This window comes from Chelon labrosus, assembly GCF_963514085.1.
Source record: "Chelon labrosus genome assembly, chromosome: 16".
Lineage (NCBI taxonomy): Eukaryota > Metazoa > Chordata > Actinopteri > Mugiliformes > Mugilidae > Chelon > Chelon labrosus.
This window is the reverse complement of record NC_140349.1, coordinates 25,361,689-25,384,608: the sequence shown is the minus strand read 5'-3', so window position 1 is coordinate 25,384,608 and position 22,920 is coordinate 25,361,689. Positions and strand designations below refer to the sequence as shown.

The following is a 22,920-nucleotide window of genomic DNA, read 5'->3' as shown; positions in this document are numbered from 1 at the left end:
TTCTTAATATTTTTATTACACTGCCGAAATTGGTATATATAAAATATATATATTTAGATTTATATTACTGTCCTTAAAAGTTTCCTTTTTTCTTCAGGCAGATTTTGTGGCCACCTCGAAAGGTCTTGATTCACGTGCGTCAGAGGCAACACGTTCCGAGGAAACACAGTAGCTCAAATTGAAACGCTTGTACAGTTTACCGGAGTTGCAGGTCTGTTTTCAACGCACCACGTATTTTCGCAGACTTTTCTCCAAAGTTGTCTGCTACTCCAACATGGGAAAACGAAGCAGGCAGAGGCAGAAAAACCAGACTTCTGGCAGGGACGACAGAGACAACGCTGTAAGATTCATACTTCACTACAAATCTGGCTAATGTTAGGTGCTCAGACAGGCCACGAATAACTACATTTAAATGTAGTAAATACGAGTGGAGCCGACTTGACCACAGTAATCCATAGTAGGCCATCAGAATTGTTTGTTGGTTGTATTTGCAGACATGCAGCTGAGGCATAGCTACAACATCAGGAAGCTAACGGCTATTTTACTGCTATGTGTGACCCATCATGTCTCCTTTTAACCATTGTCGTACACGCACGGCTCGTTTTTGGTTTTTTTTTCGTATTTTTCTGAAACTGTGAGGCGTCACTTTTTATTTAGAAATTTGATAACAAAATGTGGCATGTGACATTGGTTTGTATCACCTTATCAAAACACAGATACGTATGGAAGAACAATAACATTTTATTTTAGTAAGCACTACCTCTGGATTACTACTAGCCTAATTGACCATTAGACTATACTAAAATGTAACGGGTATTATGGTATGCTCTTCAAGCTTTTAACTGTGACGTTAAACAAGAAAATGTTAAATTGTCAGATTTTTGATTCACATTTGATGTAAATTTTGTCCCATACAGAAGATAGCCTCTCCATACAGTAGGTGATTTCCCCAGTTCAGAGATAAGACCTACTCTAATAATAATAATAATAATAATAATAATACACCCATGTGTTCCAGGGCTGGGGAGCTGGCTATGCTGACATTGTTAAGGAGAACAAGCTGTTCGAGCAGTACTACAAGGAACAAGGCCTAGTCCCTGAGGGAGAGTTTGAACAGTTTATGGAGGCGATGAGGGAGCCGCTGCCAGCAACCATCCGCATCACTGGATACAAGAGGTGAGCTGGACATGTAATTTCGGTCTTGTGAAATGAATTTGCCTGTTATGTGCAAGTGTACACAGCTCATAGGATTTTTTTTGGACTACATACACTGCCTGGCCAAAAAAAAAAAAAAATGTTGCCACCTGGATTTGACTAAGCAAATAGGCACAAGCCTCCTATTGGCTGTTTACTGCATGGGTGATTATCTTTTAACTGGCAACAAGTTATTTAACCCCAACTGATGTAATGAGTAGCTTCTCATTTCTTAAACAACCATGTCTAAAGACACATCCCGTGGTCGTGGAAAAGATGTTAGTCTGTTTGAGAAGGGTCAAATCATTGGCATGCATCAAGCAGAGAAAACATCTAAGGAGATTGAAGAAACTACTAAAATTGGGTTGCTCAGGTCTAGGTTCAGCAACATTATGTGTCCAAAGAATGAGGTCAGCTGACTACCTGAATATACTGAATGACCAGGTTATTCCATCAATGGATTTTTTCTTCCCTGATGGTACGGGTATATTCCAAGATGACAATGCCAGGATTCATCTGGCTAAAGTGAAAGAGTGGTTCAGGGAGCATGATGCATAATTTTCACACATGGATTGGCCACCACAGAGTCCAGATCTTAACCCCATTGAGAATCTTTGGGATGTGCTGGAGAAGGCTTTGTGCAGTGGTCAGACTCTCCCATCATCAATACAAGATCTTGGTGAACAATTAATGCAACACTGGATGGAAATAAATCTTATGACAGAATCTTATTGAAACGATGCCACAGTGAATGCGTGCTATAATCAAAGCTAAAGGCGTTTTTATTTTTTTGCCAGGCAGTGTATAATACCAACCCCTGTAGCTTTAGCTTGGCATTAGCTGTAACTGCCAATCTTTCCAATGCCTTAATGAGAGACAGACAGCGGCAGGTGGTGACAGACTGACCGCGCATTAATGTTCTTTGCCAGCCTGTTGACCTAAACTGGTCTGGTCATTAGTCTTAAAATGCTGGCTCACTGCTGCTTGATGGAAATATTTCTAGCTTATTCATGCCAGTTTCTTCTCTTTCTGTTTTGCCCTGGCCCAGCCATGCGAAGGAGATTCTCCACTGTCTCAAGGAAAAATATTTCAAGGATATTCAGGAGCTGGAAATCGATGGCCAGAAGATTGAAGCGCCGCAGGCTCTCAGCTGGTAATACATGAGGTGTTTTGCCATGGGCTTAAAGGACCCGCAGGTTAAGACTGAAAATTCAGTGCAGATTGTGTCCGTCCTGTCCAGGTACCCCGATGAGCAGGCCTGGCACACCAACATGAGCAGAAAGATCATCAGGAAGTCACCCCTGCTGGAGAAGTTCCACCAGTTTCTGGTCAGCGAGACTGAGTCGGTGAGTCAAACACAAAGCAAACGGAAAATTGAGGCAATAAAGCTTTAGGTGGCGGCTCGTGTTATGTTAATAAAAATTAAAGTGGAAAAAATGGTGCGGCGGGCTAGTCCACTTTGCTGAAATTTCATTGCAACTCAGAATGGTACTCAGTAATTTGTATGGCCCCAACGTGCTCCTTATGAGATGGTGTCCCTGGTTATCTCCTCCCATCTCTGGACTCAGGCATCACTGTCTGAGGTGAAACCTGGCGGTGCTGGATGAACTGAACCATAATGTCCCAGAGGTGTTCTGTTGGATTTAGGTCAGTGTGGGGGCTGGTCAATGGTATCAATTCCTCCATCCTCCAGGAACTGCTTGCATACTCTTGCCACGTGAGGCCGGGCACTGTCATGCACCAGGAGGAATCCATGACCCACTACACTAGTGTAGGTGTCTAACAATGGGCCCCAGTATTTTATCCCAGTACCTAATGGCAGTCATGGCGCTGTTGTTTAGCCTGTAGACATCTGTACGTCCCTCCATGGATATGCCTCTCCAGACCGCCATTGACCCGGTCATGTTGAACAATTTTACAGGCAGCATAATGTTATCTGTAACTTCTCCAGACCCTTTCACGTCTGTCACATGGTGCTTTCATCTGTGAACAGTTCAGGGCGTCTTGGCCAACGTGCCAATTCTGGTGTTCTGTAGTAAATGACCACTAGAGGACACAGGCCAACCTCACAAAGTCTGTTTCTGATTGTTTGGTTGGAGACATTCACACCAGTGGCCTGCTGGAGGTCATTTTGTAGGGCTCTGGTAGTGCTCACCCTGTTCCTCCTTGCACAAAGGAGCAGCTACCGATCCTGCTGATGGGTTGAGGACCTCCTACTGTCCTGCTCTCCTCGAGTTCTTGGAATCTCCTTCATGCTCTTAAGACGGTCCTGGGAGACTCATCTCTGGTGATGGCACATATTGATGTGCCATCCCGGAGGAGTTGGACTGCCTGTGAACCTATGTATTGTGCAGGTATCGCCTCATGCTACCGGTAGTGACACTGACCCTAGCCAAATGAAAAACTAGTGAAAAGGGTCAGAGAAGATGAGGAGGGGAAAAATGTCAGTGGCCTCCACCTGTAAAAACATTCCTGTTGTGGGGGTCATCTCACTGTTGCCCCTGTCGTTTACCTGTTGTTAATTTCATTAACGCCAAAGCAGATGAAACTGATTAACAACCCCCTCTGCTACTTAACTGACCAGATCGATATCACCAAAGTTTAATTGACTTGATGCCATACTCGGATTAAATAGTGTTCTTTTATTTATTTTTTTAAGCGTAGTATATGGGTGATGTCACATAAGGTTTGTTCATCTTTATGTACAATCAGAGGAAGAGACGAGCATCCTTTTTGTCCTTGCAGGGTAACATCAGCCGACAGGAAGCTGTCAGCATGATCCCTCCTCTGCTCTTGAAGATTGAGTCTCATCACAAGGTAAAAGCATTCCCCGTTTTTAAGGTTAAATCACGAATTTTGCCTCCTTCTTGAAGAGTTGACACGCATGTCTTTTTGTGTAGATCCTGGATATGTGCGCAGCTCCAGGGTCAAAGACAGCTCAGTTGATTGAGATGCTCCACGCTGACATGGATGTGCCATTTCCTGGTAAGAGGCGTTTCAAATTTGAAGAAAAAAAATATGCCCTGCATTACCTCTTCTAATTTTTTTCCGCACCTCCACCTTTCAGAGGGCTTTGTAATTGCCAACGACGTGGACAACAAGCGCTGCTACTTGCTTGTGCACCAGGCCAAGCGTCTCAACAGCCCCTGCATCATGGTGGTCAACCACGACGCCTCCTGCATCCCCACGCTGAAGATCGACTCAGACGGGAAGAAGGACATCCTTTTCTATGACCGCATCCTGTGTGATGTGCCCTGCAGGTGAGCAAATGTATATGACTACCCATCAGTGATGTTGAGTTTAGGAGAATTAGGGGGTGCTGAAGATGAAAATTTGTTTGCTAAGCTCTGCTGGGTGTGTGGGAGTTTGTCTGGAGAGGAGATTTTGTGTGACAGATGGAGATGAGGCTTCATCCTCTCTGTCAAATGCAGGGTGTCTACAGCTCCTCATGAGTGGCTGTTAATAATGTCTTTGATTCCTTGAAGTTTCAGTACACTGGAAACACATGTTTCCACATCCTCCTCCTCTCCAAGTCCTGCAGCATTTTGTGGCCAAAACAGAACTGCATAGGTCTGCAAATGCTGCTTGTGTTTAGCCAGTTTAACTGCTGAATCCGGGAGGTCCTTGCCAAACACAACATAGCTAGAGGGAGGGCAGGAAAAGCACTAATGAAGACTGAAGCAGGCAGGCAGGAGTGATGTGAGCAGTCAGCTAAAGCCCGGCGTTTATACAGCTAGTGCTTTGCAGACATTTTGGCCCTGTGAGAAGTGTCTGGGATCTCCGGTGGTTTCTGCGTCCCAGGGGCCAAAGTGAGGGTGTTTCTGACTGGTGCTGCTGTCTGTTTTGTGTTCTGCAGCGGGGACGGCACCATGAGGAAGAACATAGACGTCTGGAAGAAATGGACGACCAGCAACAGCCTGCATCTCCACGGGTGAGTGGGGGGGGGGGGGAGCATGTGCTCACACTTGGGGGACAACACAGGAATTCATGCACTCATGTGGTACGCCAAATTGACTAAACATCCAGGGAGGGGAGTGTGTTCTTTGGTACTAATTAAAACAAAAGTTGGCAGCATCACAGTGTGTGTGTGTTTTTATCAGGCTCCAGCTGCGTATTGCCGTGCGGGGCGTTGAACAGCTGGCTGTAGGAGGGAGGATGGTCTACTCCACCTGTTCACTCAACCCTATAGAGGATGAGGCTGTCATTGCAGCACTGCTGGAGAAGAGTGAAGGTAACTAACACTCACAGGGTCATACAATATGTGTCCAGCATTTATTTTTCTATTTTCGTAGTTCTGTGGGCTCCAATTTTTATTCAGTCTGTGTTACTTAAAGTATTTCAAGAATAGTATATTTACCTTTTGGGACCAGCACATTCTTTTGTTTATTATCTGTTTCCTCTTTTGTCAGGCATGTGGTATTAGGTATATTATACCCAAATGAGATACAAGTCAACTCTGTTAGCTTTGAGATACGCTTGACAACACCTCATCCACTGCAAATACTGTCTACTGTTGTTGTCAGATTGTCTATCTGTCCCATTCAGGGTATATTTCAGGGATATCTGGATAGGATTTCTTCAAATGCGGCCCAGATTTTCCCGTGAACTAATTAGAATTTGGTGATCAAGGGTCCTCACAAAACACTTACTTGCTAACTACATTTCACACAGATATCTAACAGGATAAATTGGTACTACTTTATATCGAAAAGGTCAAATTTCAGCATCACTGTGAGATGATCATTTTTGTTAGTTTATACTCCTGTAACTGCTCTACAGGGAGCCTACACTATGGGGAGCTACTCTGATGAAAGCAGCTATAGCTGTGCGCTGGTGTATCTGTTAATGTTCTGTAATTATGCCACTAAAACACTAGGTGCGGACTAGTCAGCTGTGTTGGCAATGGAGCATGGAACTGAGCGGCTCACGTTAGAGCTGAAGTTAATAAATGTGGATGAACCGTTACTTTCACAAAGAGAAGACATCTGAGTAGATGGTTTGTAGGAGGTAGAACAAGGGAGAATATTCTGCGTCTGGCGTCTCGCTTAGAGACGTGTACAAGGAAATGCTTTTTGGACCAAGGCGGTTGGTTTGCATCGCATAGTTGCATATCCGGGGAAGGGCATGTCAGGTTACGCCATAGGCTACAACACAGCAGTGAGGTGCAACTATAAATATAAATTTATATTATTACTTATATATTTTTTAATATCCGTGTCTGGACAGAGGCACTGGTTCACCTTTGGACCTATTCCCGACCTGGCAATACATCTTCACATTGGAGATCCTGAAACGAAAAACATTGTGAAACTGTTTTTTTAAAATTAATTCTCAAATTATTGACTGTTAATTTTCTGTTGATCAGAAAAATGATTACCTAATTTTGTCAGATCTAACATTGGAGCTTGTTAAGTTTCTGTTTATAACTGTTTGCATCAATTACAAATGATAAGTCATTCATTTTTGATTTGTTGTTCTGCAGACTAGCTATCACAGCACAGGCATCTAACATGACATGTTTTTTTTTCTTTCTTACATATATTCATTCCATATCACATCATATGTAAATACAAGATGACAAAGTTATCTGTCACCTACACTAAAATCCTTCATCTTCCGGTGACATATTTCACATTTATTATGTGAGAATGATATCTAATGTCTCCTCTGTCTACGTTGCCAGGAGCGTTGGAGCTGGCCGACAGCTCAGCTGACCTGCCGGGGTTGAAGTGGATGCCAGGGGTCACTTCCTGGAAGGTGCGACAAAGTTTAGTCTTTAGCAGTTAATACGACAGAATTTTGTTTGTCTGCATCTTAACGGTGGATCTTCTTCTCTAGCTGATGACAAAAGAGGGCCAGTGGTTCTCGGACTGGTCCAAGGTCCCGAGCAGCCGTCACACGCAGATCCGCCCTACCATGTTCCCGCCAAATGACCCAGAGAAACTGGCTGACATGCATCTGGAGCGATGGTATGTACACACACAAACAAAGCACTGCTGCAGTCTCCAAGCTTTAATCTACAATACAGTGATAAACACTCTATCCTCAAACCCTGATCTTATTTTAGCTTCCTCATCATTTTATCCCCTCAAAGTATTTTGTTATGGGAGCTAAAACCCACACATACCTGCTGCCTTTTCTCTTTTCACTGTTACCAAATTCATTAGCAGAGCAGTGTTTTTCGATAAATTTTAGCAGAAAATTTTACGCACCCAGTCTGCATTTCTTCACATACAAGCTCTCCCGTTCTTCCTCTCATAACGGCAGATGATGTCATTTCTACTTATTAGCTCACACTCTGACTTGATCTTGGCCAGCAGAGGGCGCTATTGTCATACGTTGCCAAAACACCTCTTATTAAAAGCTGGGGGGAAAAAATCCATGTTTGTCTTCACAGCAGGTGGCACCGAAAACTCAAGGCCATGATTTTTGATTCTTCTGTGTCTGTATTTTAATGTCAGTATGAGGATTCTGCCACATCACCAGAACACTGGAGGTTTCTTTGTGGCTGTGTTGGTGAAGAAAGGCCCGATGCCTTGGAACAAAAGATTTCCCAAGGTACTTGTTTGCAAACACACACACTTAATGCACTACCACCACGCTGTATCACTCACCTGTTTGGTTTTACAAACCACAGCTGGGGCTTCATCTTTTTTTTTTTCTTTCTTTCTCCTTGTCTGCTCTCCCCTGCCTCCCCTTCGCCTCCAGCTGAGGAAGGACGTCTCCTTCAGCTCGGCGGCCCAGACAGGAAGCTCTCAAGCGGCCTTGTCCCCGACAAACACTCCCCAGCCCGAGTGTCCGCTAGAGGAGGTGGAAGGGGGCGGCCCTGAGGGAAAAGAAGACGGGGAGGCAAACGAGCAGCCGCCCAAAGGAGCTCCTTTGGCTCAGGACGCTGGTGCTAAACAAGATGGGGTGTGTGGGTGAGTCATTATCGGTCTGGTGAGCTAATAAACAAAGGAGAAGTGCCAGCTCTTGAATATGCAATGCTTTGAATTATACATTATTCTCTGGAATAACAAATCCATCACTTGTCCTTAAAAACATGCAATTTCCTTCATTGATTACCTGTTACCTTAATGATCAACATGAAGGACAGAATTAAAAGCTAAACGTATTTCTTCTTAGGCCTCCACCCCCTAAGAAGATGAAGCTGTTTGGGTATAAAGAAGACCCTTTTGTGTTCTTAACTGAAGACGACCCTGTCTTCACCACCATACAGTAAGAGGCATTCACTATGGAATAGATTGTTTTCAGGATTCTGGTAAAAAAACTAAAAAAACTAAAATAATATTTTGTCCCGCTTTTACTAGATCTTTCTACGACCTGTCTCCTGACTTTCCCAAGCTCAATGTTCTGACCCGGACCCACGAGGGCAAGAAGAGACACTTGTACATGGTCTCCAAAGAGCTCCGCAATGTGCTGCTCAACAACAGTGAGCGCATGAAGGTGCGTTGCTTTCTTTGGGAATGGCATTGCAGTTTATTGCACACGCTGAACTCCAGGCTGGATGACTGGTGACGAAGCATGCCCATGTGTTATAAATAAATGCAACAAATCCATAATCAATTCTTTCCTAGAGACTGTGTGGCTAGTATTGATCTGCTTGAAAGTGCATTGTTGTCTATCTAAGTGCGGATGTATCGGCTTTGCATTGATACGGCAGTTTGTTTATGTGCTGTGAGGGGAGAGGCATAAACAGATGGGACCCTCTCCTATCCCGAATCCCTCTGGGCCTTCCACCCTGTAGCACCTGCACAGGTGGCACTGTGTCTCGGTCTCTTTGTTCTCCTCGCTGTTTGATGTTTCTCACTTTTCAGTGACTCTCTTCAGCTGATTCACAGCAAATTGCCTGTTTGCATGTGATTACAGATTCTTGGCATAATCATTGGAAAGCAGGATTGTTGTTTAGTCTTTGTTGCTTTGTAACATCTCCGGTATGGCATATTGATTAGATTTGTGTTGATATTAAGGCTGCTACTACGGATTATATTTCAGATTAATCTATCGATTATCTTCTAGATTTGTCAAACTGGTGTTAACACTAATGAATAACCATACCATTAATATGTCAACCTTTTATTCATTTGTTATGACATATTTGAACTAGAATCTGTGAATGAAGAAACTATTTTATTTTACTCATTGACACTATTCATCACAAATGTTAAGATTAATTAAGTGTAAACCGAACTGGGAAAAATCGTCTTTGCTATATTTTGCTATCAATTAGCGTACATAGAGTATGATTTAATTTCAGTGGTTTGTGCTAATTGAAATGCAGCTGTATTATTTATCTGCACAAGTTTATTTATACCCAGTGAGAGTGCATAGATGAACAGATTCATGGGAAAGCAGTGTTGCCATCCAAGCATTAGCATCTAGCCTGGAAGCCAGCCTGACTTACCCCTTCCACAATATATGTGGCAGAAAGTTGGTCTAGAGTCACTCTGTTGGGAACTGAATATGCTGGGCTGATCAAAACATGTGGCTTGGCTTTATGCGGCAGTGGACAGAAGAGTAACAGCAGTGTACTCATATGCGTCATCTGAGTGCAGTGGAGTTTAATTTGTTTACAACAAAATGGCTCTGTTTGTTTGCGGGACTGTCCAACTGAGTGCAGATGTATTTTTTCTCTCTGTCGGCTGAAACACATCCCATAATGAAATCTAAATGGAGTGTTACCAGAGTTGTATTCTGAATTGAGTTTGGCTGCACCAGGATAATTAGCATCTGCTCTGGGGAGTCTTTGTTGAGCTCTTGTCTGAGACACAACAGATGAGGACACAACAACGACTCGGAGGCGCTCACCACTAACCAAAAACTAGGATTAAAAACCTCTATCTCATTGTTTTCTGAAAGCTGGTGGATCATCTAGTAGCACAGAGGTGCTTCGATGTGTTGAGATGCTGCCACATAGATGTTGTGGTTGTGATTCATCAGAACAGTTGTGATCCATCAGAGAATGGACATGGGCCTTCTGAGGGTGTCCTGCGGTGTCTGGCATCAGAATGTTGTTAGTGGGGGCCTTTGGGTCCTATGGGTTGAGGGGAGGGGCCTCTGTGGATCATCCAACAGATACTTGATCAGTTTGGGATCGAGTGAATTTGGAGGCCAGGTCAACACCTTGTGCTGTTCTTCATGTTTTTTTTAGTTGTTCCTAAAGCGTTTTTGTGCCTGTGTCAGTCTGCATCCTGCTGGGAATGGCTGCTGCCATCAAGGAGTGTCATTGCTATGGGGGTGTCTGGTCTGGTCTAGGTGGGTGGTACATGTCTAAGTAACATCCACATGAATGACAGGTCCAAAGGTTTCCCAGCAGAACATTGGATTGTCACAAGATGGTCAATGTTATTTACTTCACCTGTCAGTGGTTTTAATGTTGTGGCTGATAGGTGTATTCATCAATTAGGTTGATGTGTCATTGAAGCTCTAACTGATAGTCTTCTGTTAAATTATTGCACAGCATTATGTCATTTCCCCAAGGTTATATCAATATAACATGCAAATGTTCCCCAAATGTATAGTTGACTATGCAAATCACTCTCTTGCTCTTGCTCCTGCTGGGACACCAGAGACCAGCAGCACAGGTTTGTAGTATCTTGTGCAGTAGCTGCAATGAGCAAGGGAGTTTGGTGTAATTACAAAAACATTATCAGTAATACTCTAAGTAACATACTTAGTCACTAATTCTAACTTAAATGACCAACCTACACAGAGCCTGCTTTTTATTTTTCGTTTTCTCCTCAGGTCATTAACACAGGGGTGAAGGTGTGGTCTCGCAACAGCGATGGAGACGAGTTTGGCTGTGCCTTCAGACTGGCTCAGGAGGTAACACCAAAGCATCATTTAAATAATTTATCCACACAGATTTAATCTTCAGTGGAGTAAAACTAATTTCTCTGTGAATGCACTTGTTTTATTAATTGAACCTGTATCGTCTCATAACATCCAAAATATAGTTTTTATATGCATTAACCTCATGATGTGAGAATATAATGCTTATAGTTGTAGGTCTTCAACACATACACTTTGAGTTTGTAATACATTTGATATTATGTGAACTCAAAGGATCATTATTGAAGGCAGCACCCAGCTTAAAAACAAGGGAGCCAGATGGCAGAATTCACACTCAAATCAACTGATACTGAATTCGTTTTATATACACAGTGTAGCTGTGAAATATTACAATTTCTTTCTTCTCTGTCCTACCAGGGTATCTACACCCTTCAGCCTTACATTCGCTCCAGGATAATCAGAGTAAGTGTGGAGGACATCAAAGTGCTGCTGACCCAGGAGAACCCCTTCCTCAGCAAACTGCAGGACGACGCTCACAGTCAGGCCAAGAAAATAGGTACTCACTGCAGAATAGTTTTGTGGGAAAAGACATGTATTCAAACTAAATGACCACATCCAGAAAAGACTTGACTAACAGAATTGGAGGGTTAGAGTAGCGGATAAGTGACTGGCAATAAGTGAAAGAGGAAAATAAATGTGAGGCTTTCCTAAATTACTGCTGTCCAACGGCCACAAAAAGCTCACAAAAGGAGCTATACATCCTAATAAGGCCAGTTAAGCTTGATTTATACTTCTGCAACAGATTTATGCAGAGCCATGTAGGTGAGTGGGCTAAGCTTTTATATTTTACCCCAGTGTCTGCTCTTATTACGCCGGTAAAAGGCTAGTCTGTTTGGTGATCTCTACGCCACTCTGCTTGGGATCCAACTGAGCCAGACAAAGATGAGATTTTCAATGCTTGTTTGAGAGACGAGGAAATGCATTTCAGACCAAATTCATTCCTTGCGGTGTGCGTCACTGTGACGTGTAGCTTTATTTTTGGAGAGGTGTACTGTATGTCAGGCACTAGAGTTACAGTACCAGCTCCTACAGACGTAGAAGCATAAATCCCGCAATACACTGGGTAGTTCTCTTATTGCCATGCAAGGTGAATTAACTTCATTTTCTAGTTATACAACTAGCATTGTATAATGTTGTTGTTCTCTCCACAGGAATGGGTAGCATTGTGCTGAAGTATATTCCAAACCCAAAGTAAGATACACAAACATTTTTGGTTTGGCATGTTAAAATAATCGTGTTGTGAAGTGATTTTATTTCTGTCACTCATCACTGCCCTCTGTTCGCCAGTAACGCAGCGGAACCTCAGTGTCCCATCCAGCTGTGTGGCTGGAGGGGGAAGACGTCCATCCGAGCCTTTGTCCCCCGCAATGAGAGGTTTCATTACCTCAGAATGTTAGGCGTGGAGGTCTTCAGAGACAAACAGGGCCAGGGGCAGAAAAGAAGAGATGGAGAAAAGGATAAAAAAGAGGAGGACGAGGTGGAAAAGGACGCAGAGGAGGAAGGAGCAGCAGCGGAAAATGAGGGAGTGCTGGACTTGGAGAATGGCAAAAAAAACGGATCATCCCAACCAAAGGCTGACAGTGGTGACAAAGAGACTAGTAGCTGAGAATGTAGTGGAGACAGTGAAGAGAAAGACTGATGACATATTAGAGCTCTAAGAGCTGTCAACCAGGTCCAAAACCACGTTATGTGGTAGAGTAGAGTAATGTGCCTCTACGGGGTTCTTTGTTTACCACACTGCCAGCACAGAAGAATTCCCTACCAGAGATGGGCTCCTTTGGGAGTGCTCATTTTTTGGATCCCCTCCAAGAGTCAGCTTTTTAGTTTTATGGCTTGTCTTATTTTATATAGTAGCAGTTTTAACAAGCGTGTCCCTCTGCAAGTCAGTGGAATCAGTTTTCTTTCAGTCGCTCATGTTTTGAGAGGTTTATATTAATTGCCATCTGATTTCCTACACCTGTAATTTAGCAGAAGTATGATGTTGATTAAAAGCGTGAAAGGTTCACCGTGTCAGCAGTCAAATAATTTCACCATTTTGGACTATTGAATTGTAAAAGTCATGCTGGAGAAAGCTTGATTACAACTGAACAGAATCTGAGGCTATTGTGAACCCTACAGCAGCAGTGGTGTCTTAATAATTTATCATTCACAATAAAAACAGAGGCAACATTTACATGAGGAATATGATACTTTAGTAATGTTCAGCACCTAAAATGTTAACCACATTCAAGTACCTGTTGGCTTGCTAATTTTTACTAGTTTGCACCAAGCATGTGTGTTTACTATCTATAGCTAATTTCACCATTCATGGCAGCTGTTCAGGTTGATTTTTCTATATAACTCACCTTTTTGAATTATATCTAGGCATAATATTATGCTTAATTAAATGCGTCACGGCCTTGTGTGAGAGTGGGTGCTCTCACAGGTTGCTAGCTGCCTGTTTGCCTCAGTGTGTCCTGCCTCACCTCCACTCAAAATCCAGTTGTTTAAATGATCACCGATCATGATTGATCAGGATTTTTTTCCAACCACATTTCTTCCTTGAAGATGATGGTTCTCCACTATCATTTCAGTTTTTAATAATGTGTTGGACAGTTCTTAACCCAATTTTAGCAGTTTCTTCAATCTCAGATGTTTTCTCTGCTTGATGCATGCCAATGATTTGACCCTTCTCAAACAGACTAACATCTTTTCCACGACCACAGGATCTCTTGTCTTTAGACATGGTTGTTTAAGAAATGAGAAGCTACTCATTACATCCGTTGGGGTTAAATAACTTGTTGCCAGCTGAAAGATAATTGGGAAGCCCCATGATAGACGGGCGACCTGTCTAGGGTGCATCCCACCTCACCCAAAGATAGGATAGGATAGGATAGCTTCAAGGGACCCTAGTCTAGACGATAGGCAATAATGGAAAAGGAATGTTCATAAACTAGTATACACTATAAATAGACCATATTTGTTCATTTTGAATTGAAGGAAAATTTCCATTTACCCAGGTGCAGAACTTATATTCCTGCTAGCTTTTAGTCTTTTAGTCTTGCTCTGTTCAAGTGCAAATTTTAGGTCCAAACTCAAACAATGTGAAGAAAAGTCAGTCGGTTTGTGTTGCAGGTAGTTCTTGGTTGTTTGGTGTGTCTGGATGTTGAAGGAAAGCTTGGTCAATAGGATACATTGTCCATTAATGTCTGAATCAAAATGTTGCGTTAGTTCATTTAGTTCAGTTTGAGAGATTTTGTTTTTCAAGTTGGTGTGTTGTCCAAGACATAAAGTGATGGGATAACCAAAGTCATCAGGATTCATCTTCTATGGACCATGAATCTGACAATTTTCTGTCAGTCCAGCAGTTGAGATACTTAAATTTTGGCTAAAGAGGCACATGGCTAAAAAGCCTTCTATACTCTAAAACCTCACATAGCCATGTTGCCAGCTGTATAACCACAGGTCTTTACAATTACATCACACTAAATAGAAATTTAAACTTCATTCATTCATCTTCTGTAACTGATGTCCTGTGAAGGGTTATGGGGGACTGGAGCCTATCCCAGGTGTCATCGGGCGAGAGGCGCGGTACACCCTGGACAGGTCTCCAGTCTATTACAGGGCTAACACATAGAGACAGACAACCATTCACACTCCCATGCACACCTATGGCCACTTTAGAATCACCAGTGAACCTAACGAGCATGTCTTTGGACAGTGGGAGGAAGCTGGAGTACAATGCTAACCACCACTCCACAGTGCCGTCCCTGAAATGTACATTTTTTAAAATGAAAATCGCACAATTAAAAACCCAGTCAAACTTCTCAGCAGTTGCCAAGGCTGCATCACTGCGCTGGATGGACAGACGTCTCTTCCTCCTGTTTATTACTGAGTCCAGCTACCATGACAACAACCGTCATGACAACCAGCCCCCTCACCTCTCTCTGGTGATGGGAGGAAACACAGGACGGAGGCACCACAAAGAGCACTGAGCGCTCCTCTGCATTCTCTCTCTCGTTTCTGATCTCCCTCCGTGCTTTTGTGCTTTATCCTTGCTTGTCACTCGTTTATTCCTTCTTTCCTTTGTTTTGTCATTTGATCTGTGACCTCTGAAGTGCAATGTGGGTTTTACCATTCAGGGGAGCGGCTGTCATGTCAATTCCCTCGGCTGTGGGTACGCAGTGACAGCGCTGTTTGCAGGGGCAGAAGGGGAGATGATTTTTTTTGTTCACCAGCTGTTCTCGGTAAAAGAGTGTACATTTGAACCAAATCAGGCTCATCTTTCTAACTGTCGTCTGTGCTTATAAGATACAGGTGAAAACAAAGGTTGGACGACACAGTTGAGGGGGAGCAAGGTGCTTGCGGAGTCAGTCGAGGATGAACATGCGGAGAAAATCGCTCCATTTCTTCAGGCTGAGTAGAGGATAGCATGTGAAAGTGGAAGGAGCTGAAATGATAAAAGCCTTGGGAGGATGAAGAGAGATGAATGAATAGAAGGTTAGAGAAAGGGTGGCGATGAATAAATTGAATTGGACAGATAGGGAAAGGTCTGGAGATAAGGCAAAAGCTATTGAGTCACAGGCCTGTCGGTGTGTGTGTGTGTGTGTGTGTGGGAGTGTGTGTGTTTGAGTTAAACCAGTGTTTGAATATGTGTGTGTATACTTAACCTAAGCCTGTCTTTGTGTGTTTAAAGTGTGTTTGTCAGGGTGAGTGATGCCTTCTGCCTTTTAGCTTCAGCGTTTACTGCCAAACTACTAATGCTGCTAATGACATCAACTCTGCTCAAGGACACGTATGGTAACTTTTCATCTTCTCTCTCCTTCCTTGTCTACCACACCTCTCCTATCTTCCCGGCTTTTACTCCGTGGTTACATTTCCATCCGCTCCCTGTCACTAACTTTATTCATACCACTCACTTCTTCTTTCCATTTTGATTATCTTTCTGTCCAGAAGAGCTTTCTGAAAGCACTCAAGGCCTCCTAAAGCTCAGGCTCTAAAATGTTCTCAAACTGTCATCTCAATTTAAGCTGCTGCCTTTAGTTCTCCCTCTGTACTCCAATGTTATTGGAGCACTGTTCTTCTTCTGGTCCCTGTGTGTGTATGATACACTCAGATATCAAAGCAATACAGTGTGTTTTTTTTCCACCCAAAACGTGGTTATTGTCCTCCAGTCTCTCCCTTTTGCCTCCTATCTCTTTATGTGAGGTAGATATTAAGTTGTGAAAAAACTCTCTGGCTGGTGTTTATCCTCCCACATAGTGCAGCCTGACAGCTGCTTTGTCTCCTGCTGGAAGAGATTTGTATGTTGGTTTGGATATCTATAAATAATTCTAATTTACTGAAATTAAAAGAGACTTGCTTTACTGACTTACTAATGTTTGTGAGGACTAGTTCCTATGCTCTGGGAGAGGTATTTTCAGTGGTGGCCTTCAATGCCCTCCAACCTAAACACCTCTTAATACGGTCATTGACGCCACTGCTATAGAAAGCATCAACAACATACGGATACACAATAAAACCGGATGGCTGGGTCAGGCTAGCTAGCTCCAGGATTAGGCGGCCTTCCCTCACAATATCCAGCTTTACCTGGAAAGTCCGCCGTGACAATGTCTTTCTAAGAAGATCTAAGAAGATCTGCAACCAAGTCGATAGCCTCCCCTCCTTCCGCCGTCAGTTCAAAACATAGCTATCAAAACGTTAATGGGGACGATTTGCTTGCTCGCAACAGTTGAACATGAACCGCTAGATTGGTGGCTCTCTGACCCCCCAGTCAGAGGACGCCAAAACACTGATGCTACCGTAGGCCACGGAAAAGAAGGCCTGAGAATACGAACTTGAAATGTGATTGGTTAAAGGAACAGCGTCATTACAATGTATTTCAAGCTTCAGCCACCTCCAGTTTTAATTGTGAAGGCCCAGGCAGATTTCTTTGACTCTGACAACACGTGACGGCTGAAATATGATAGGATAAAAGCTCTAATGCAAAGTTACACTGCCAGAAAGCACCGCAGCTGAGAGACAGACAAGCCATAAAATGAAAAGAATAGGCTATTGGGAAATATTTAATAAGATTAATGGGAAAATATTAAAATGCAAGTCAGTGACTTTGATAAAGTTTACGCCAGCAGAGAAGGCTTTGCTGGCCCTGACAGCCCACCACTGGGTATTTTACAACGTGGCACCACAAGAGCTGTTTTCACTGACGCCTCTCAAAACATTTGTGAAAATGCCTTAAGTGGTAGAAAATCCAGAAGAGTGCCAGCCCTGTACCAACTGCAAAACCTGGTACAAAGTCAAATATGTAGCAGACAGTCTAAAGGAGACTGAATCCTGGACTTTGACAGTTATGAGGTGAACTGAAGCACAACTATTGTCTCATGTTTTGGGCATGGACACACAAACGTGTCGGATTAAGACACCAATCATTAAGCAGAACTGTCATTGTTTTTTTGTTTTTTGGTCATGTTGCATCTTGTGGTGATGCACTTTTTGGCTCTTTCAAGATTAACTTTTAAAAAGTTTCAAAACCATTTCAAAAAAGAAATGGTCGCTTGAGGCTTTAAAGAGACTCTAGCCCAACGCAGGGGCGCAGCCATCATTTTAGAAGTGAGGGGGACAAATTGTTCAGAGGTCTATTGAGTGATTTATCATCCTCTCGCATTCAATTGCACCCCTCCTTAGCAGCTACAGAACCACACAAACACAAACAGCACAGCACCAGGAAACAGACTTTATGAATGAATGTATTCTCTGTGTTTTTTGCGAGCTGTGATGTTTTCTTTTCAAATGCTTTGCGACAGTAAAAGCACAATGCTCCTTCAACACCTGGGATGAAATGAAGCCAAGGGAAGTCCTGATACCACTGTCTCTGAAATCTTAAAGTTTTGTCTGCCAGTCTCTGAGACACAATGGTCTTAGGATCTGGCTGATGTGGTTTTAAAGTGACTACAGAACCTCCATCCTCTGCTGTATCTCTGTCTGAAGCTTCTCCCTGCCTGTCAGTGCTGCAGCCTGGTCTCTCCCCTGACACATGACCTTCTCCCTGTACTGCCTATTGCAACACAGACAAAAACATTTAGAATAGATAAAACTAGTTCTGAAATAGCAGTGGAAATGCTAATCTTAGAGTCACTCTTATCCTATATACATTTCCTTAGCCAGTTACAATTTCTCCTACAATAATATAGATAATAAATGTGCAAAGCAAAAGTTATAAATAGAATTAAGAATAGTAATGGTGACATAGCTGTGGAAATTAATCACAAAGTCAGTTTTATGCTATTGATATTTTTTCTCAGCAAGTTATATTTTGTTCTCACCTGTGACCCTGTGACCCTGCATAATCATCCCTGTTAGCCTCTGGTTCACTGTCTCCTCTCTCACCCTGCTCTTTCTATTGTGGCAATAAAGATTTAAAAAAAGTGGAAAGCAACATTTTGAAACAGAATTAGGAATACAGTAGTATTAGAATTTAACCAAAAAATCCCTTTAATGCTATCAATATTTTCTCTCAGCCAGAGACATTATAGGACTTAAGTTATTTTCTCCTCACCTGCTGTGAAGACCCTCCGTGACCATCCCTGCTGCTGGCCTCTGGCCCACTTTCTCCTCCCTCACCCTGCTACAATAGAAATACTGTATAAAGATTTGAAAAATATGTGCAAAAAAATAGTGAGCACATGTTCTGTGCAGAAATTAAGGAGGAGGGGGTTTATAACTAGCTAGCTTAGCTAACTAAATTGACATCTATTTGTCATCTTTAAGACCTAGGCAATAATATACAATATAGAATGTCTCTGTTTTAGTTAAACATTATCTGTATGTAACAGCATTACTCAAATTACACAGTTTGGCTGGTTTGCTGAACATGTTTGAAGCACAACGACCCTCTCTGCTGACACATGTCAGCGAAGTTTGTTTGCCACCTTAGCTCCGCGATACTCATGATGCGTTTAGAGGCGGCTCGGAAAAACGCCTTTCAACATGTTAAAAATGAATGAAGTGGTTGTAATGGCTGTAAAAAGTGCAGGGGACGGAGGGCACAGATACAGGAAGTGCGGGGGACATGCCCCCCGTGTACCCCGCGTCCGCTACGCCCATGTCTACAAGCAACTAGGACTGAGATTGTAGGAGCTTCTAGCTAGGGGCTAGGAGGTAGGAGGTAGGAGCCAAGGGCTAGGAGCTAGTAACTAGGTGGTAGGAGGTAGGAGGTGGGAATTCGGAGGTAGGTGGTGGGAGCTAGACACTAGGAGGTAGGAGCTAGGAGGTGGGGGCTAGGGGCTACGGGCTAGGATCTAGGGGCTAGGAGGTAGGAGCTAGGGGGTAGGAGGTAGGAGCAAGGGACTAGGAGCTAGAGGCTAGGAGGTAGGGGCTAGGAGGTAGGAGCTAAGAGGTAGGAGATAAGCGCTAGGGGCTAGGAGGTAGGAGCTAGGGACTAGGAGCTAGAGGCTAGGAGGTAGGAGCTAGGGGCTAGGGGCTAGGAGGTAGGAGCTAAGAGCTAGGAGATAAGAGCTAGGGGCTAGGAGGTAGGAGCTAGGGACCAGGAGGTATGAGCTAGGGACTAGGAGCTAGAGGCTAGGAGGTAGGAGCTAGGGGCTAGGAGCAGACATTATTTTATTGACCACTGTGGGTTTTTATTTTCACAACTTTGTTCATGTCTGTATATTCTGTTTATACATCTATTCAATTTAAATTTTATTTATAGCGTCAATAACAGCCTGTCTCAGGACTCTTTATAAAACCAATCACATATCTGTGTTGTTATGAGCAGTAACAGCATCAAGAAATCAAAGTGTGAATTGTGCGGCGGAGTCTCGACTATTTAGCTGTAACACAACAAAGAAAACCAAAGAAACAGAAAGAAAGAAAGACCAGGATGTTGATTGAGACGTGTATTGAGTCAACACAGTTCAGTAACAGCAGTTTTATCATCAGACACAAACAAAGACAGAAACTAAGACTAACGAGGACGGAGGTCCTTACTATTAATGGATGAGGACTAAGGACGGAAATTAGCTTCTATCTGCACCAAGTGTTCATTAATTTACACTTTCATCAACAAATTAAGACATAAAAAAATATTAAATAAAAGATGAATCATTAGTTTTCTTTAAGCTGAGTTCTATGACAAGATTCACATGACAACAAACAGACATGTTCATAGCTGAAGGCTCCCATCCTGGTGCATGATGGGAGATGTAGGACCAGCACTGGACCTGCTTTGATTCTAATACTTTACTTGCAGTTTGTTTTTAGATAAATACATCATGTCCCTAATCTGAGACACGTCTCTTGATCGCCTGTCACTCTCATTTCACATTTTCTGAAAAAATGACTTTTATTTTGTAGGAGCTGGAGTGGACCAGGATCCGACCCACTCTGTCTCCACGGTGACGCTCGGAGCGGACGTCTGCAGTCCACTAGCAGAGTGAGACATCGCACCCTCTTTACATCTTTGACCTCTGATCACTTTCAGGTGTTTCAAACACACCTGACCAATAAAAACGCCTGACACAGGAAGTGATGTCATGACGCGTTGTTCTGTCTTCTGACTGGTTAACAGAGCAGAGAGACAACTTCTACACTACACTGACTTAGTCCTGCACTAAACTAAACCTCAGCTACACCTGAACCTACCAGAGCAGCACCTGGACTACAGGTGTGCTGCTACAGCACCAGCATCTTCCGTCAGCCGTCCTGGATTTACTTGGTCCTGGATTTACTTGGTCCTGGATTTACTTGGTCCTGGATTTACTTTGTTGTGACTGAGTCGAAACTAAAAGGAACTTGCAGTTCAGATGCAGTTCAGTCAGGGCAGGTACAGGCCTGCAGAGAAGGTGTGTACAGGTGAGCCACAGGGTAGACAGGCCTTCTCTGACGCGAGTGGTTGGAGCTCTTTGCTTTTGGACTTGTCGCTTTGGTGCTTTCTGCACATCAATGCCATGAGAAACAGGCTGAGCAGCAGGACCGTGAACACAGACACAGATCTGCAGAGACAAAGACACTGAGTTAGGCTCCGCCCCCTTCGTTACAACACTGAGGCTAAAACCTGACAACAGCTTTAAATCAGCACAGATCAATGAAGGCGATCAGTTCTTACATCATAACGATCCACATTTCAGGAGGAGAGACTGAAAGAGAAGAAGAAAAAACGATGAGATGAGACGAAACTTCCTGTGACATCTGAGAAGGAGGAACCAACTGCTTCAGGTGAGCTCACCTGGCCGTCCAACAGCTGTCACTGCCGCTGAGGTGGTCGAGGTTTGGTTTCCACAAACGGAGTCAGAGACGGCGGTGCATAGACTCAGACTCAGCTGACTGATAGCTGGAGGACACAGAGATCAATCAACCAATCAATCAACCAATGGATTCTGAGGTTCAGTCACACCTGCAGAGAAACAGGAAGTATTATTTATTTACCTGAGCAGTTGGTGCACGGCTGACAACGGATTCCTCCCCCTGCACTGGTGCAGTTCTCCAACATGAAGTAACCTGACAGGTAGAGACAGGTGAGTCACTGAGTGTCAGTATCAGTAAGACAGACACAGTAACCTGACAGGTAGACAACTTGTTACCTTCAGGACATGTGGGACAGCCCGCCATCGCAACACTCGGTTCGACCGCCATCCTCAGCAGCAGGTACGCCATGCTCACCTGGACCAGAGACATGTCCATGTAAAACAACCTTCCAGCAAGAGACAGCTGTAACCTGTCTCTCACCTGTCTCTAACCAGTCCTCTCACCTGTCTTCACCTGTCTCTCCCCTGTCCCTCACCTGTCCTCTCACCTGTCCTCACGTGTCTCTCGGCTCAGACTCGGCTACATTCAGACCTCAAACAGAAACAGAAACACACTAGAACTGCAACTAGACCTGAAATAAATCTTGAAATATCCCTTTAAACCGACCAGGTCCAGGACCAGGTCCAGGACCAGGTACAGGTCCAGGTCCAGGTCCAGATCCAGGGCCAGGTCCAGGACCAGGGCCAGGTCCTGGTCTTTTCCTCTGCTGTTGTCAGTCTGACCTGAACTTTAAAACAGTAAATAAACTCTGAGGTGTTTCGTCACCACTCTGTTTGCTTGTGTCTCCTGGCAACAGATCTCCATGGTTACACCACAGTGAAACGCGGAAGCCCCGCCCCCCTCGGTAACACCTCTATCAAAACAAACGGCTCAGTACACATGCTGCCTTCAGGCACCTTTCACATGCCGTAAACCGTCAGACAAGACAGCATTAAAATCTGGTCCAGGACCAGGACTAAGACCAGGACGAAGTCCAGGAAGGACCAGAAACAGAAGCAGGTCCAGGACTAGTTTAGACCCTTTCAGGTAAAACACCTGCAGGACTCTGATCCCTCATGAACTGGTTTTCGACTGGTCGTCACGTAAGCAGTGTAAAGTTGGCCACTTCATTAGGTACAGGTTGAATGATGAAGACCCAGGTGTCAGGAAGGTGCTAGCTCACCTGGATGATCAGTAGTTTTTAGTCTAACTGACTACGGTGTCATAATATTGGGAACACATGTAATTTCAATAGTTCTACAAAATGAAAAGAACTAATGCTGAACATTAGAGTAGTGTACCTAATGAAGTGGCCAGGTAGTAGAGTCGCAAACATGCTAACATATTGCAGCTTGCAGTTACCTGTAGTTCTCACTCACCTGTAGTCTGTCCATGATGTTGTCGTTCTTGTCCAGATCCAAGTGAGTCCTCAACGAAACTCAGGCTTTTTTTAACAACAGGAACTACTCCTCCTCCTCCTCCTCTGGTGGGAGGTGTGGAGGGGGCGGTGGGACGTACCCTCAACGTCAGGTGTCGTCAGTGGGCGTGGCCGAGGATTTCTCGTTGTAGTGTTGTATGGCTTTGAATCGAATCTTTATTGACAAACTGTGTTCA

General features: G+C 43.7%; 2 protein-coding genes across 4 annotated transcripts; one reads left to right on the top strand and one right to left on the bottom strand.

The window, feature by feature from the left end:
* Positions 1-139: 139 nt before the first annotated feature.
* On the top strand, positions 140-13,049 carry nsun2 (NOP2/Sun RNA methyltransferase 2). Its single transcript, XM_084562938.1, has 19 exons — positions 140-340; positions 1,019-1,176; positions 2,243-2,347; positions 2,435-2,540; positions 3,940-4,011; positions 4,095-4,179; positions 4,262-4,454; positions 5,051-5,125; positions 5,295-5,425; positions 6,878-6,951; positions 7,033-7,163; positions 7,656-7,752; positions 7,903-8,114; positions 8,320-8,412; positions 8,505-8,640; positions 10,939-11,019; positions 11,404-11,542; positions 12,198-12,237; positions 12,334-13,049. The coding sequence occupies exons 1-19, from the start codon at positions 275-277 to the stop codon at positions 12,650-12,652; spliced, it is 2,313 nt and encodes a 770-aa protein (XP_084419064.1). The 5' UTR covers positions 140-274; the 3' UTR covers positions 12,653-13,049.
* Positions 13,050-19,920: 6,871 nt separating this feature from the next.
* LOC311501871 (uncharacterized protein) lies at positions 19,921-22,711 on the bottom strand. 3 transcript variants are annotated; one of them, XM_084563918.1, is made up of 7 exons: positions 22,686-22,711; positions 21,771-21,858; positions 21,603-21,681; positions 21,448-21,519; positions 21,248-21,352; positions 21,128-21,158; positions 19,921-21,014 (listed from the first exon to the last, which is right to left on the bottom strand). In XM_084563918.1, the coding sequence occupies exons 3-7, from the start codon at positions 21,673-21,675 to the stop codon at positions 20,837-20,839; spliced, it is 459 nt and encodes a 152-aa protein (XP_084420044.1). In that variant the 5' UTR covers positions 21,676-21,681; positions 21,771-21,858; positions 22,686-22,711; the 3' UTR covers positions 19,921-20,836. The 3 variants fall into 3 exon arrangements, with proteins under 3 accessions (XP_084420044.1, XP_084420043.1, XP_084420042.1); XM_084563917.1 differs by lacking the exon at positions 21,771-21,858 and having other exon boundaries at positions 22,686-22,707; XM_084563916.1 differs by lacking the exon at positions 22,686-22,711 and having other exon boundaries at positions 21,603-22,158.
* Positions 22,712-22,920: the final 209 nt, after the last annotated feature.

Coding starts and splice junctions, on each gene's coding strand:
- nsun2 (XM_084562938.1), top strand. CDS start 275: ATGGGAAAACGAAGCAGGCAGAGGCAGAAAAACCAGACTTCTGGCAGG. Junction 2,348..2,434: donor GCGCCGCAGGCTCTCAGCTG/GTAATACATGAG, acceptor CGTCCTGTCCAG/GTACCCCGATGAGCAGGCCT. Junction 5,126..5,294: donor AACAGCCTGCATCTCCACGG/GTGAGTGGGGGG, acceptor TGTTTTTATCAG/GCTCCAGCTGCGTATTGCCG.
- LOC311501871 (XM_084563916.1), bottom strand. CDS start 21,702: ATGGACATGTCTCTGGTCCAGGTGAGCATGGCGTACCTGCTGCTGAGG. Junction 21,159..21,247: donor GACAGCTGTTGGACGGCCAG/GTGAGCTCACCT, acceptor CTTCTCTTTCAG/TCTCTCCTCCTGAAATGTGG. Junction 21,015..21,127: donor GAAATGTGGATCGTTATGAT/GTAAGAACTGAT, acceptor TTGTCTCTGCAG/ATCTGTGTCTGTGTTCACGG.